The 14051-nt window shown below is 36.4% G+C and overlaps 1 protein-coding gene across 1 annotated transcript in view; it reads left to right on the top strand.

Moving 5' to 3' along the window:
* ZNF106 (zinc finger protein 106) overlaps nt 1–14051 on the top strand; it is a 40222-nt gene that overhangs the window by 1231 nt on the left and 24940 nt on the right. The window contains exons 2-4 of the mRNA XM_066321250.1: nt 6600–6685; nt 7943–8004; nt 12149–12346. Coding sequence (XP_066177347.1) covers nt 6632–6685; nt 7943–8004; nt 12149–12346 — 314 coding nt within the window. The 5' untranslated portion in view covers nt 6600–6631. The remainder of the gene's footprint in view (nt 1–6599; nt 6686–7942; nt 8005–12148; nt 12347–14051) is intronic.

Below are 14051 nucleotides of genomic sequence, written 5' to 3'. Positions count from 1 at the left end.
ACCTTGGAAAATGGATTTCTATCCTGAAATACCTCCTGTTAAAAGCAACTGAATTATGTTTTGTTTTTCTTAAAGTCCTTACTTGACTTAAATTGAACTGGCAGTACAAGGCAGCTGCACTTGAACTACTTTGTGTGTTCCACTAATGACTGATTTTTTTATGTAAAGTTAGCTAAATAGGTGCTATTCTCTGACATTTTCAATTTGAAACAAGACATCGGTTTTACCCAGATTATGTCTGTATGTTACCTAAGTCAGTTTGGTCACTGTGACCAAACTTCAGGTAGCTTCTATTCCCTATATTCAAAAAGATCACATATTTGAAGAGATGTCAGCTAAAAACATCTTAATTCCTGCAGGGCTGTGAATCTATTACAGAGTGACAGCAGTCACTATCCTCTAAATGCATACCTAAATTGTGTACAGAGATACTACAACTTGTAATATGTAGGTAAAATAAAAGTATTTTTCTATCAGTTTTCTTTCCACTTTGTCTTGTAAAGAAAACATTTCATAAGATATCCAGAATAAAATTTAAATTTGTTCAGGATCAAATTTAAATTGTTAAAGCTCTTTTTAACATCTGCTAATCCTCTTTGTGAACTCTGCCACCAGATGGTGTCATAAGATTTGAGGTGTTATGTGACTCGAGCTGATTCTAGCAAAGTAAGAGGATACTTCACCTTACAAGTAACTTTTTTGTTTTTATAAAACTGTGTTTTATATTTGTGATGTAAGGTTTTTGGATTTCCTTCATCAAGTCCTAGACTATTTTATGTTTTGATTCTATTGTAGCAGAGCTGCAGGTGTTCAGCCCTGGGATAAACTGCATTACAGAGATATGATAATTTAGGCAGAGCCCTGTATTTCTATTAACTGGTAATTAATGGCTACTGTCCTAATGTGTGAGATCCTTAACTTGAATTTTCTTGGCATGAAAGCTTCTTATACTGAAGAGTGTGACTGAAGTTATGACTTCACTACCTTGGTTTGAGTGCTTCAAATCACTCTCCAGTGATTCTTCATACTCTGTAGTCACACTATAAATAGAAGCAGCCCAATTGCTGAATGCTTTCCCTGCTTGCGCTCTTGTGTCTGTACAGATCTTTCTTAGGGAGTCTGAGTTACTTTGACCAGGCCAGGTACCTGCTTCTGTGGGACTACAGTAGATGGGATGTATAGACTAATCTGTTTTGATATGGCTTTTGAGTCCTTGTTCCTAATATCAGTGAAAGAGACATCATATGCATACCTGTGAAGGATATTATGAGCTTAAATAGCCTAGGAAGGGGAAAAATTATACAACTAAATGTTACAAAAATAAGTGTAAAATTTAGGGGTTGGGTATTTCTGTCATTCTTATAAGGGTCTCTGAAGTGAAGACCCTTTATAATGTGACTCAAGGTTACCAGAATAAGCTGATGAGAATTCTTTTGAAAGTCACAGAAATATTGAAATTATTAGATTTAAATATTTAAACCAAATATTTAATTAGGTTGTTTTCCCCACGTCTTGTGGATCACTGTGTTGCTTTTTAGTAAGACTTTGTCTCAGTCATTATCAATTATGTTTGAGGCTGTAATAGTAGTAGGGAATACACAGACAACTCCTTTCTCCTGAGGATGCTAATAAGGGGTCTTAGCTGCAGTACTATGTCTGGTTTTGAACAATTCTTTTAAAGTGCTTTGGATAGTTTGGAAAGGGAAATAACTGTTTTAGTAAGCCTAGGAAATGGGTTGTTTTGAGGAAGACATTGTGATGTTTCTTCATCTGAAGAAAACAAAACTTGCATGTGCTTTAAACCAAATGGGGAGTGTGCAGAAAACAGAAGCATTCCAGGTATGTGGATTTTAGGTGTTCTAAATGACAGCATACAGTAATAATACCAAACAGCTCTTCATTCCATTTTGAACAGAATACATTCCTGAATCTTCTGGTGTGTGAAAAGCTCTTGTAAATAAGAGAGCAATAAGGCATTCTGGTCTGTGCCCTGTTCCTAGATCTACATGAAATAAAAATAGAAGTTGATGAAAACTCTGTGTTCCTACCAGGTGTTCTGCACTGGTCTGTTAAGCTGTTTCTCTGTGGTGTCCTTATCTCCAGCAGACTTTCCCTGTATGTTGCAAACATTCCAGCCATACTCATGATGGGATAGCATTCAAACAGTTTCTGCTAGATGTTTTTTAGGCCAGTTAGTGAAGTAAATTTCCTTGCTTTTAACAGGATCTGTGAAATAACTCTTTTCCTGGCTCGATATCAAAACAGTTGAGCACTTGTCTGCCCAGTTATAAGTTGGCTGTGTAGTGGTGCTGCTTCAGAGCTCAGGGGTCTAGACTACTCTTAGTTTGTCATATGTCACACAATAAAATTAAATCTTGGAAAGCAGGGAGAAATTTACCTTAAAAACTTTATTTCCGGTACAAGTATTTTAACTTCTGGAGTGTAATTTCGTTTTCTCTTTTGCCCTGTAAAAATAGGAAACTCACTCCAAAGTAGTTTGTGCAGTGCCTGACACTGTGCTGGAGGAGAATAATGCTGTTAGTCATGACTTAACTTTAATAAGTCCTTGAGTTTATATTTGTTGCCTGGGTTAGGTTGTACAGATCAATGTCTCAGAAGGAAAGTTAGTGCCTCACATGTGTGCCTAGAAGGAGGATTAAGGTAATTAGTAGAAGTTATGGTCTAGCTGGGATGCATGGTGAATTGAAATGCTTCAGGGGCAATGCATCTTGGAAGGGAAGGTAGTCTGTGAATGCTGATGCTTTATTCCGTATAAATTCTGCTAGAGGTGATGAAATGGGAGCACAGGGCTCTGTATTATTACTATTCTACAGTTCAACTGGTATGTGTGCAATTGGTTGCTGCAGGAGAGAAGTCAGTAAGGCACTGAGGAGTCACATCTCTCAAGGACCTGAGCATGTGCTGAGCATGTTGCTGCAGAACATTCTGCACAGTGAATTTCTAGCTGCCTGTTCTTCTCAAGTGTTGAGTTTCCACTGTTCTCTGTAGGGACATGTAGCATTTAGACAGGCCTTCAGACAGGCCAGCACTGCTGATCTCTTTGAAGCCTCCTGAGGATTTCTAGGCAGCTGGAATGCCAGGCTGCACACTCCACTCCATGGCACTTGTGCCTTTATATAGTCAGAGAGTTCAGCCACTAATCTGTAGCAGATTTAATCTTGACGTACATTTTTAATGTATGTTATCCGGTGAGGTTGAATAACTGTGGACAAATGGATGTTGTAGCAGGAAGTAGTCTAATGCCTAATTTTCTTTGTAGACTATTTTTAGTTGTGAGGAAGGTTCTCCAAAATCTCTCTAGCAAACTTGCTTAGTTTAATTAAAACTGTATAGTGTTTCCAAGCTCTGCACAGGTGCAGGCTGTGGGAAAGTTGTGTTTATATTGCACCATTGTAAACTGTATCCCTTCCCTTTAAAACAAACAAATCACCCATAGAGCAGTTACATTCCCTCAAAATATAAAGTTGTAATATCTCATTTGTTTCAAAGGCTTTACATTTTGCTCTTAACACTTGTTTTTCTTTTTGTATGGTGATGGGGTATTTTTTGGCAAAATCTTACATTTGCTTGCAGTTTGCTTATTTTTTAGAGTAGCTCATCTTCCTTCTCAAGTCCCTTAAAAAGTAATTTTTTGTGTTATACAGCAAGTTAATGATTTCAAAAGCACAAGATGTTAAAGCTGATAAAAAGTTGTTAAGTGTGTGGAGTTTTTTTCAAGAATTCAAATGTGCCTATATTTATCTAGAGAGGGCTCTATTTCTGAAGTTTCTTCATGAAGAGTGGATGAATTTGAGATTGAACAGACCAGTATATGATGAGATGAAATGCAGTGGCAATATGGCTCAAAAGCTCTGTTTCTTGATGATTTTGTGTAGTGACTGAGGAGATACCTTTGATTTATTATGTTACTCAAACTACTTCATGAAAATTCTTTTACAGTGAAATTGAAATACTTAATTCAAGTGAACCGTGGGGTTTCTAGGTTTAGCAGCACTGGGGAGAAAGCTAAGGATGATGGGAAGTGGTTTGTATCTATGTAAGACAGTAAGTCAAGAGGTGATCTGGAAATAGAATGTGTGTCTGTGTTCTCCCTGTCCCTGTAACATCTACCAAATCTCTATATTTCTGAGTCCATGCCTCCAAGGGCTTCTCTCTGTAGAGTTGAAAGTTTCCCTTTTCACAGTGACATCCAATAGCATTTGCATTCTATTAGTATTTTTAGTACTCTGTCAGAAGTAATACCCAGCTGATTGGGCAGTTTGCCGAAAACTCTTCCTGTAATCGTGTATAGTTACTATATGTTTTAATTAGCCAAAGCAGGTGTAATGTTAGCTCTGCTGGTGGAAGCTTTTTAATGTTCTGTGCTGACTGGCCTGCTTTTCCTGGTTTAAGTCCCATGCTGCTTTCAGCCCAGCACAGAATGAATTCTGTAAATACTTGGGTAATCTTGAATGAGATCTTGAGCACATGTAGGCTATTACTCCTCTAAACTACAAAGTAGTGCCAGTAAAGAATGTTGGGGGAATACAGAATATTTTAATGCAAAAGGAAATGTTTGAAATTGGTGCAAGGATTAGCAGCTTCGCTTTCCATGAGTACTTCCATATTAATTGCATTTAGCCAGCTTTACTGTGTTGGATGGGCATCTAAACATTTGTCACTTGTGTATGATCATTAATAATTCCATTAGATCTGTTGCAGCTGCACAGATCTGTGTATAAACAGTATATTGATGATGTGCTACTACACTCACCTAATAACTCTCAGTGAGTCAGGAGTCTGCAATATCTGATTTTCTGTCTCTACTTGTATTAGCTTAAGCTTTCCTTAACTGCTGTCTCAGTTGAAATATGTTTAAAAACAAGTTATGATCTTTATAAATGCTTTCAATATATTTTGTTTCGAAAAATAGTATTTCTGTATCCTGACCTTTCACGAAGGCAGGTGCTTTTGCATGGACATCACTGATACCGTATGAATTTCTATGCAGGCTGGTGTGAAGCTGTGAATAATCTTATACCTTTGTTGGGGGTTATGTCAAAATAAACAGCTGCTACTAATGATTCAAATATATCAGGTGCCCCTGTGATGAAGCTTAAAAATGCATATTTAAACACTATCAGGTATCTCAGGGAGATAAAGAATTATGGTTAGGTGTATTTGTTTTAGTATGATGATGTGGATTTCTTTTAGGGAGAAAGCTCTTTCTCTCTTGTCTAATGGTGAAAGTGCTATTGCAACTCTCAGTTTCTTCCCATTTAACACAGACTGATACTGGTACTTTATGTGCAAATGGACATGCAAATCTGTAGGGAAAGAGTTACCTGTCAAAGAACTACATTTTGGACTTAAAGTGTTGTAGTTTTAATTGCTGATTTTTGTTTACAGTGAGACAGAACAACTGAGTATCAGAGCTGCTTTAACTCTAGGTAATCTGGATTTGGTAAAAATCCTGTTCCTGCCCTTTGCTCACAGTTCTAGTCAGTACCAGATTTGGAGATTTTGATGCCCCCAATAAGGAAGGTGAATGTTTAATAATTAGAATTAACTTTGTAGGGTCAGTTGTGGATAAGAGTTCTTGAAGAAGGCTCTTGCAGGTTAAGTTTGATGCTATTAGGTAAGTTAGCTCTGAAGTTGCCTAATGTAGGATAGCAAAACTTGAAAGGATACTTGTGCAGATACAAAATTGCCAAGTATTAAAAAATACATTTGTTTCCAAAAGAGGAACCGCTTCTGCCAAGTCAATAAAAAATAACACTAATGCTCAATCATTCTGTGTTTTAGTGTATTTTAAGAGAAAGAAAAGTGCAAAGATTATACCCTGTTATTTAAACAAACATATTTGGTTTTGCATTATAACCTAGACTAATTTCATTGCACTCGTTATAAGTTGAACATTACGATAAATTACATATGACATTTAATTTGACCTGCTACTGCTTTCATTTCCATATATACAAGTCTTAAGTAGATTAGTGTTAAATGCTGTCTAAATTGAGTACTTCAGTACATGCATATGTGTACTTTTTACCGAGGCTGATGAGAAAAACACAGAATTTAAATCACTTCGGGTTTTATTTTATCGTGAGTAAACGGATTGATAAAACTTGGAGACTGGTGGTCTTTGATATCATGAATGGCCTCTGTTTCATTTTCCTAGGGCCTTAAATATCTTCTTTGTGTGGCCCTGCGTACTAAAATAAAGATCTGAGTTTGCCCTGCTTGGTTTTCCCAATTTCATATCTCCCTATCATCATCCTAGTTGAAAAGTGTTCTGTTAATCTGATTTGAGTAGCTTAGAGGATTCCTAGAGATCTCTGGCTGTTGAATGAGTGCTGTGCTTTTGATGACAAGGAGCAAAATGAAAGAAAGGGAAAGCTACATTTTATTATAGATGTTTTAGGTGACTGTTCAAAACTACCTTATCTTTTTGTGAAGAATATCAACTATGCATGAGAGGCATAGCTCAGCACGATAGTTTTCATGAACACTAACTTTATTTACTTTATTTGGTAAAATAGATTAATGAAACAAATAATCTTGGATGTTGGTTGTTTTAAAACTGTTTTTATTTGCAGGTATGGGATAAGATATTTCCAGAGTAATAAGCATGGTTCAGCAACGAAAATGTGCTTTATGTCACATTGTGTACAACTCAAAAAAGGTAAATAATTAATGCTTGACATGTATCAGTAGATGTTAATATGAAATGTGAATGAGAAATACTTCCATTTTAAAATTGTGCAAAGTACAATTTCTCTTTACCAGGTATATATTCCCCTAAGTCTATCTCAAATCAAAGAACATATTTGCATGTGTTTTGGAGTACCTTTCTTGAAATGAGCCGTGCAGTATGCTTGATTCTGAATGTTAAAAATAGTGAGGTCTTTGCTGTTGTTAATATTGTTTTATAAAGATACTGAAGTGAAAAGCAATCACTTATTTGGTTCTAAATTGTGCTATGGGAAGAATACTGTAATATATGAATTTTCAGATTCCTTTTGGGAGGTCTGTGTTTCCATATGTACTGCTGTAGCAGAGCATGTGTTTTCATTAATGTGTCAATTTGGTGTCCATCTTCTGTGTGCTGTGTATTTATGCAAAGTCTGCATTGAAACTGTGTGTTTCTTGATGGACTTCCATGTATTGCTTAGCCACATGGCATGTGGAGATGTGGCAAATGCCAGTGGTTTAATTCACACAACTCTTCAAGGTTGAAGATGTTCCTTTCCCTTTGCAGATAGGATTTCAAGGGCTAAAGAGGATAGTGATTAGTATCTGGTCTTTGAATTAGTATCTTTCTTTGGATGAAACACCAAAAGAAAGTTAAATCATCTGGACTGCTTCTTTTTGCTGAGTGATGAATGTTCTTTCTCTTCCAGCAGCTCCCTTTCAATAGTAAATAATTATAACAGTTCATGGGTCAGAGTTGCTGTAAACAACAAACTGACATGTACATCTCAGTTGCTGAAGTGTTCAGCCAAGTAAAATAGTGTGTGATATCTTATAATACAAATACAGAGAAACTGCTCAGATTGCACAGGGAAACTGATTCTGAAGAGTGGTATTAATGAGATTTTTAATTAAAATGATTCTCAACAGTCACTTGTCAAAAATCAGTCTAATAAACTTTCTTATATGCACTGTTATTTGACTTTCTCCTGGAATTCTGCTTCCGTTGTGTTGAGTTTTAATGACTCACATATGTTCTTGTTAGGAAAGGTAGCAGAACTTCCTGCAGGTGTGCCTACTTGTGCTTTCATAGTCACAGAAACAGGAATGGCAACTGGTACAGCCCTGCAGGAGTACAAGGAGTATACCCTTGTGCAAGGCAGGAGAATTCTCAAAAATGAGCTTTTCAGACATGATACAGCATTTTGTTGTTTTGACCAACTTTATTTTTTTTTTCCTCATATTGAAGGAGATGAAAGAACACATGAGAAGCATGCTTCACCACAGAGAACTGGAAAACCTGAAGGGAAGGTATGAGAACAATCTTGCATCCTTCCTCCCTGTGCCATTTTGTATGTCACTTTTTGGAAGAACTCCTGACCTATTTCCCATACAAGCTGAATTGCACAATTTATGTTTCACTTTAATAGTGTGCCTTGTCATACAGCTGGCAGTGAATGTGTTCTCATGATGTCAGAAACTCAGGAGGCAAACAATGATGTGGAAGAAAGGTCACCTGCATTGCTTTGACTGCAGTGAAATAAAATTATTTTGTTCTTGGCAGTTTCATGCTTGATTTTTTTTTTCACTATATTTCTGCCTTTGTCAGAATTAGGAACAGTGGTATTTTTTCCTTTTTAATTTTTTTGTGTGGTTTGTTTTTTTAAGTTTTCAATTATGTAAAAACAATTGTTGATCTTTTAAAGCACTGTGAGAATGATATCTGCTTTAGTGATTGTCATTTACCACCATGGTCCAGTTGCTTAAGAGACCTAACCATGCTGGATGGTGTTTTCTTTAACGTTTCCTTGTTTTATTTGAGGCCTTTGGAAAGTAGAAAGGGGAAGTTAAGTGATATTCAAATATCATCCTAATAATAGGGAATTAGGTTACAACTAGAGTACACTTAAAAGTGATTTCAAGTGTATGGATTTTGAGGTAACCACAGAGATCAGATGCTGTCAAATACTTGAGTATTTGATTTACAAATTAATTTTTAATCATCTTGCAGCACAAACTTTAACAAATGACGAATCTGTTTTAAACACCCTTTAAAGGACTAAAAGTAATCCTCTTTCCACTCTTTGAGGTGTGGGGGATTAATTTTGTCAAGACATCTGGCGTATATTGAGGGGAAAAATGCCAGAATGCTCTCTGCACTAGAAACCAGCTCTTGCCTTCTGGTCAGCTAATTTGTGGAGCACTTCTGCTCTGGACTGTCTTCTGACAGTGATTCTGAAATTTCCCTTATTTTGACATCTTATTTCCTGCCTTCTACATTTTATTTTTGTTTTTAGTTTAGTTATGGCTCTATAAAGTAACACTAAATTCTAGATGTTATAATACTGTGTCTGCAGTGGCTTGCAAATGATTGGACAATTTTTAGTTTTCCATTTCCATGGGACTGATGTTAAGTTAAATTTCTTTCATCATCATTACATTTTTTATTACTAATGTAACTGTCTGTCTTCATTACTCTTTCAGAAGAATTAATGGAAGATGCTTTTTCTCAAAATAATGAGCTTAACTCTTCACTGTGCAACAGCAGCCTTGTTCTCTTTCTTGTGCCCCTTCTTCTTCTTCTCATTTAAATTGAATTAGAAGCTTTTTAGGAGTCTTTTACAACTGTGTCCTTCGAGAAGAAAATGTTAAGCATAGGCAACAGCCTCATGACTGTGGCTGAATTGCCTAACAGAGGATAATAACATTGAAGTGTGTAGAGTATCAACATCTTACTAACTTGAAATTTAGTATCCAGCTAGAAGTCACTTTTCAGACTTCCTCTATGGAAGAGGTAAAGAAAGCACACACTGATTTGTACTTTTTTTTTTCCTTCTGAAGTTAGTTTAGCAATCTCAAGGGCTAGAATAATTTTCTGGAAACATTTTAAGACTCTTCTCCTGTTCTTGAAGTCTTACTCTGTGTAATGTGTAAGGAGAATTGGATGCCAAGCATATGTATGCTATAACTTATTATGCCAAGCATAAAGCCATTACATATTTGGGGTTTGTTTGTTTTTAGTTGTAAAGTGAAATAGTGCTCTTGTTCCAAGGGATATTGAGTCTACAGTCTGAAGTACACATACAGTAAATAAAGCTCTTGGATGCTTTCATACTGAGAATATTTTTGTCATGTTTACCTCAAACTTCTTTTGGCCACCTTGTTGAGCAGCTAAGATTGTGTGGTGTTCCTGTATGGTAGGGGAATGTGTAGACATGATCAGTGTGTGTCATGGGTTGTGCTAGTTCTGGATGGCATTAATGGGTATAGGAAAAGTATAGAACTGAAGGAAATGTAAATTCCCCTAAGTGTAGCTATCTGAACTCCTAGCCAGTGTATCTTCAATTAAAGCAGTTGTTCATAAGGAAAAAAAAAAGTGTTGTCTTTTTCTTTAGGTTCTTACAGATTAACAGCAGGTCAGAGAAATCTTTTCAGACTGTCAGTTGGTGCAAGAACCACAGCTTTGTAATTAGTAACTCACAAGTCAGAAGTGATAGAAACAAGTTCTTTGTCCTCAGTCCAGCTATTAACTCACTGGCTTTGTCCAAAGTAAATAAAACTTAGCATTTAGTTAGTCTATAAATGAGGATGGTAGAAGTTTTATCAAAGAGTTGAAACATGGGTCTTATGAAGGATGTGTATTGTTTTTTAAGACCTAATTACTACCACATTAGAACCACTAGGGTGTGTTTCCTTATGAGTGAAGTGGAATGTTATGTAAAGAGAACATCTTTTTCAGTGAGAAGCCAACTTTCTATTTGCAGTTTGCCTTGTGTGATGACCTAAGTTAAAAATAAGTCTTATTGGCTATGTACAGCTGCGCCACTTATGAGTGTGAAGAGGATTCTTCCAATGACATTAGTAGAATATAGTGGTTTGGTTACCTTTATTGCATTAATAAGATGGCCCAAAGTACAATATATAGGATATGGGCTTTCAATATTTATTAACAAGTGTGAAGTGTACAAAATTAAGTACACTTAGTTGTGGAAAATGCATGCTAAATTTGGAAGCTACTGACATTATAAATGAGATTTATCTTAATGTTTAACCTGAAATTAATTAGGCTGCAACATACAGAAGAATTAAATTTAAAAATTCTGATTTTTAATGCTTAGGCTGTTTAAAATAAAGCCATCTCTAGCTGTGTCTAAATGACAGCATTGATTAAATATCTCAACTATGTTAGTAGGGAAAACCAGTGATGTCAACGATAAATGAAACATGGCTGATGACACTTGATTGAGCACTTGAATTAAGATGTTGCTTTCATACCTTGAGTGAATGTACATCTTTTGATCTTTCTCTCAATTTATTTTGAACTGTTCACTAAAAAAATAAGGACTCACGTTTGTCTTTTTCCTTTATGGATCCCATTTTCTTGACACTAGTCATGAGCTGTGTGTCATATTGTAATGCTTCTGTTCTAAGATCTTGGTGTCAAGTGCTCCACAGGGACATACAGGTCTGCTTTTATGAAGTAGCTGGCAGAATTGAAAGAATTATTGTGGAGGCAGTCAGTGAATCCTGTCTTGGTTCTGCTGAGTTATTTGCAGTGGATTGTGCTCTGATTCATTCTTTTCTTTTTTTTATTTTTTTTTATCTGTTCATAATTTTTTTCTTGTTTAGGAAGTTAACAATGTACTTCTTTAACACTGGTGTATTGGAAGTATTTGTCAGAAGGATGAATGTTGTGGATTTAGAATTTCTTAAAAAGAAAAAAAGTTGAAGTCTTGTAACCTTAATCCAGTAACATAAGTAAAGCCATTTGTCTGATACAGCTGTCAACTTTCTCCAGCTGAAATTATTTCTGTTTTTTAAGATAAGTCCTCTAAAGTAGAAAGCAGACCTCATGCACACTTGAACCAAATAAAGTACAGTGAACTGAAGACACCCTCCCATCACTCACTGTGCTGTGGAGTCTTTGGATTCCAGGCAGCAGTCTCAGCTGTCCCAGTTTAGGTTATGTTGTATCAGGATTGGCTGTATCCATGTACTGCCTCCTCCCTTGTCTAAATTTCACTGGGGGATGGCTCAAGGCAAGGATTAAATGTAGAAGCTGTCACCAGGCTACCCAGTGCAGCTGGCAGCATGGATGGGCTTCAGAGCTCCTGCTAGCTCTGGAAGCCTTTCATTCTGCCTTCTCGCTCACTATGTTTCCTCTGAATAGATTTTGAGTACAACAATTCAAGAAGAATTCCTCCTCCCAGTTAACCCAGCTTTATTACCAAGTCTTTTACCTCTTGATTGTTGGAAAAAAGTCTAATAAAAACTGACCATCAAAAAACTAAATCTTGAAAGAAAAAGCCAGAGAATTCAAGCAACTTAAATATACTGAGCAAAACCTAGTTGCCTTGAATTTAAGCATATTCAGAGGAAACAAAGTAACTGCCAAAGAGCTACCTGCCATGCCCGTTGGCAGAGCTGAAAGTCCACCCTCTGCCTCTCTTCCTAGGGATAGCAGCCATGAATGCCGGGTGTGCAGGGTGACACTGGTGGGTTTGTCAGCTTATGCCAAGCACATCTCCAGTCAGCTGCACAAAGACAACGTTAATGCCCATGACAGAAAAGAGGAAGAAAAGGAAGAAGCAGAAGAAGAACACCTTGACAAAGAACTCATTCAACTAATCAAGCAAAAGAAGGAACGGAACCGGTGAGTTTTCATTTTTCCACTTAGGCCATAAAATTGCTTTTAACACAATGAGGATGCACTCCTGAGGCTTAAGTGCTCACAAAGTGTTAAATGCCTGGAGTCAGTGTACTTGTGAGAACAATCCAAGAGATCTGTGTGGATATCACAGTTTCAATATGTAGACATGATTCTGCTGAATGTTCTTGTCCTATTCCTCTACTACTAGTAAAGAAATACAATAATTCTCCATTATGGGTAAAAACAGTCTTGTGTTTTGAGAATCCTAATGTTTTTATTTTAATATTAGATAGCTTTTTAACTGAAGGCTTAATAAATGGACAGTGGTGCTAATATTGTTTATGGTGGAGGTTGTCTGTAGGAACCTGATCTTTAAGAAACTGCTGCTAAGCATGTTTTTTTCTAAAATGAATTGGATTATTTTGTAAATGTCATAGTGAAATCCCCTAATTCTTGAATGAAATTTCTTACCTGTTTTACTTTGTTGCTTGCCATTAGCTAAACATAGTTGCAGTGGCTCACTATGAAATAGAAGGCTGCAGAAAGTAATAAGTATTGTCTTCTATTTTACATGAAAATCTGCATGTGTGATATTCCAGTTGGGAATATATTATTTGAATCGGTTTATGGCATGGTGATGGTACTAAAGGGGCATATAATTTTTAAAAGAAGCTTTTGCTTTCTGTGGGTAGAAATTTGAATGTTTCCAGATGTTGAAATCTGTGGAGATCAGTAAGTTTTTATATCACTCTGTCATACTAGTGTGTCCCTGCACAGTGCAAGGGTAGTGTTTTCCTACTGGCTAATGTAGGTAGCAAAAATGTCACTTTTCCTTTTTGTTTTATGGAAAAGGAGTAATACTGTCAGTGCAGTGTTGTTCTGAGGCAACTAAAACCATAGAAAATCTCTGTCTGCTGGGTGCTGGTTTAGAGAGGGGGAAAACCAGAAAGTACAAGGATTAAGTTACTAATTCAGCAAAATTGTTTCCATTAGATTGTAATCTAGTTGAGTCTACTGTTAGAACTTACTCTATCACTTAGATATCTTTTTTTTGTGTTCTTGTCTTAGAGCTTAGGTTATTTTGCACAGTAGACTCCATTAGAGAGTAGTTTTCCATTAGAGAATAGTTATTAGTGAATCTTTTAGCAGAAGTGGAATGCATCAAAAACATGAAGGATGATACAATGTGAATTTTCAGTTTACTCAGATCAATTGTTTTTGACTAGTAGTGTGAAAGCTTACTGTCTTTCTTGTCCAGGGATTTAGAATGGATGTATTCCTGTGATCAGTTTTGGGGAAAAACTTTTAGTGAAAGCTGCTCATTTGGTAGGATAAATATTTAGAATGTTTAGACTGCTGTCCCTGGGAATAGCTGTAGCTGATAAAGGGAGCATTTATCTTTGAATGTACATGTGATAGTTTGCCACGTGTTTGTGATAAGTTGCCAAGCACAAGTGCTATCCAAAGGACAGTTGACAGTGCTGCTGGGAGGCCCATACAGACTCAGCATTCTGTGCTGTGGGCTGTTCCAGTCTCTTGATTAAAAAAAGACAAATTACTTTTGTATCTGAGGTATATCTTCTGTGGCTGTTTTACACTTGTGTTTTAACTTAACCTTTATAAATGCAGCCATCATGTCAATTGTTCCCTCCAGTAAGGATAATAATGGGATTTTCAACCTAAACGTTCCTTTGTTTTATATCAGTTC

The sequence above is a fragment of the Sylvia atricapilla genome, chromosome 6, assembly GCF_009819655.1.
Source record: "Sylvia atricapilla isolate bSylAtr1 chromosome 6, bSylAtr1.pri, whole genome shotgun sequence".
Lineage (NCBI taxonomy): Eukaryota > Metazoa > Chordata > Aves > Passeriformes > Sylviidae > Sylvia > Sylvia atricapilla.
This window is presented reverse-complemented; position numbering and strand designations above follow the sequence as displayed.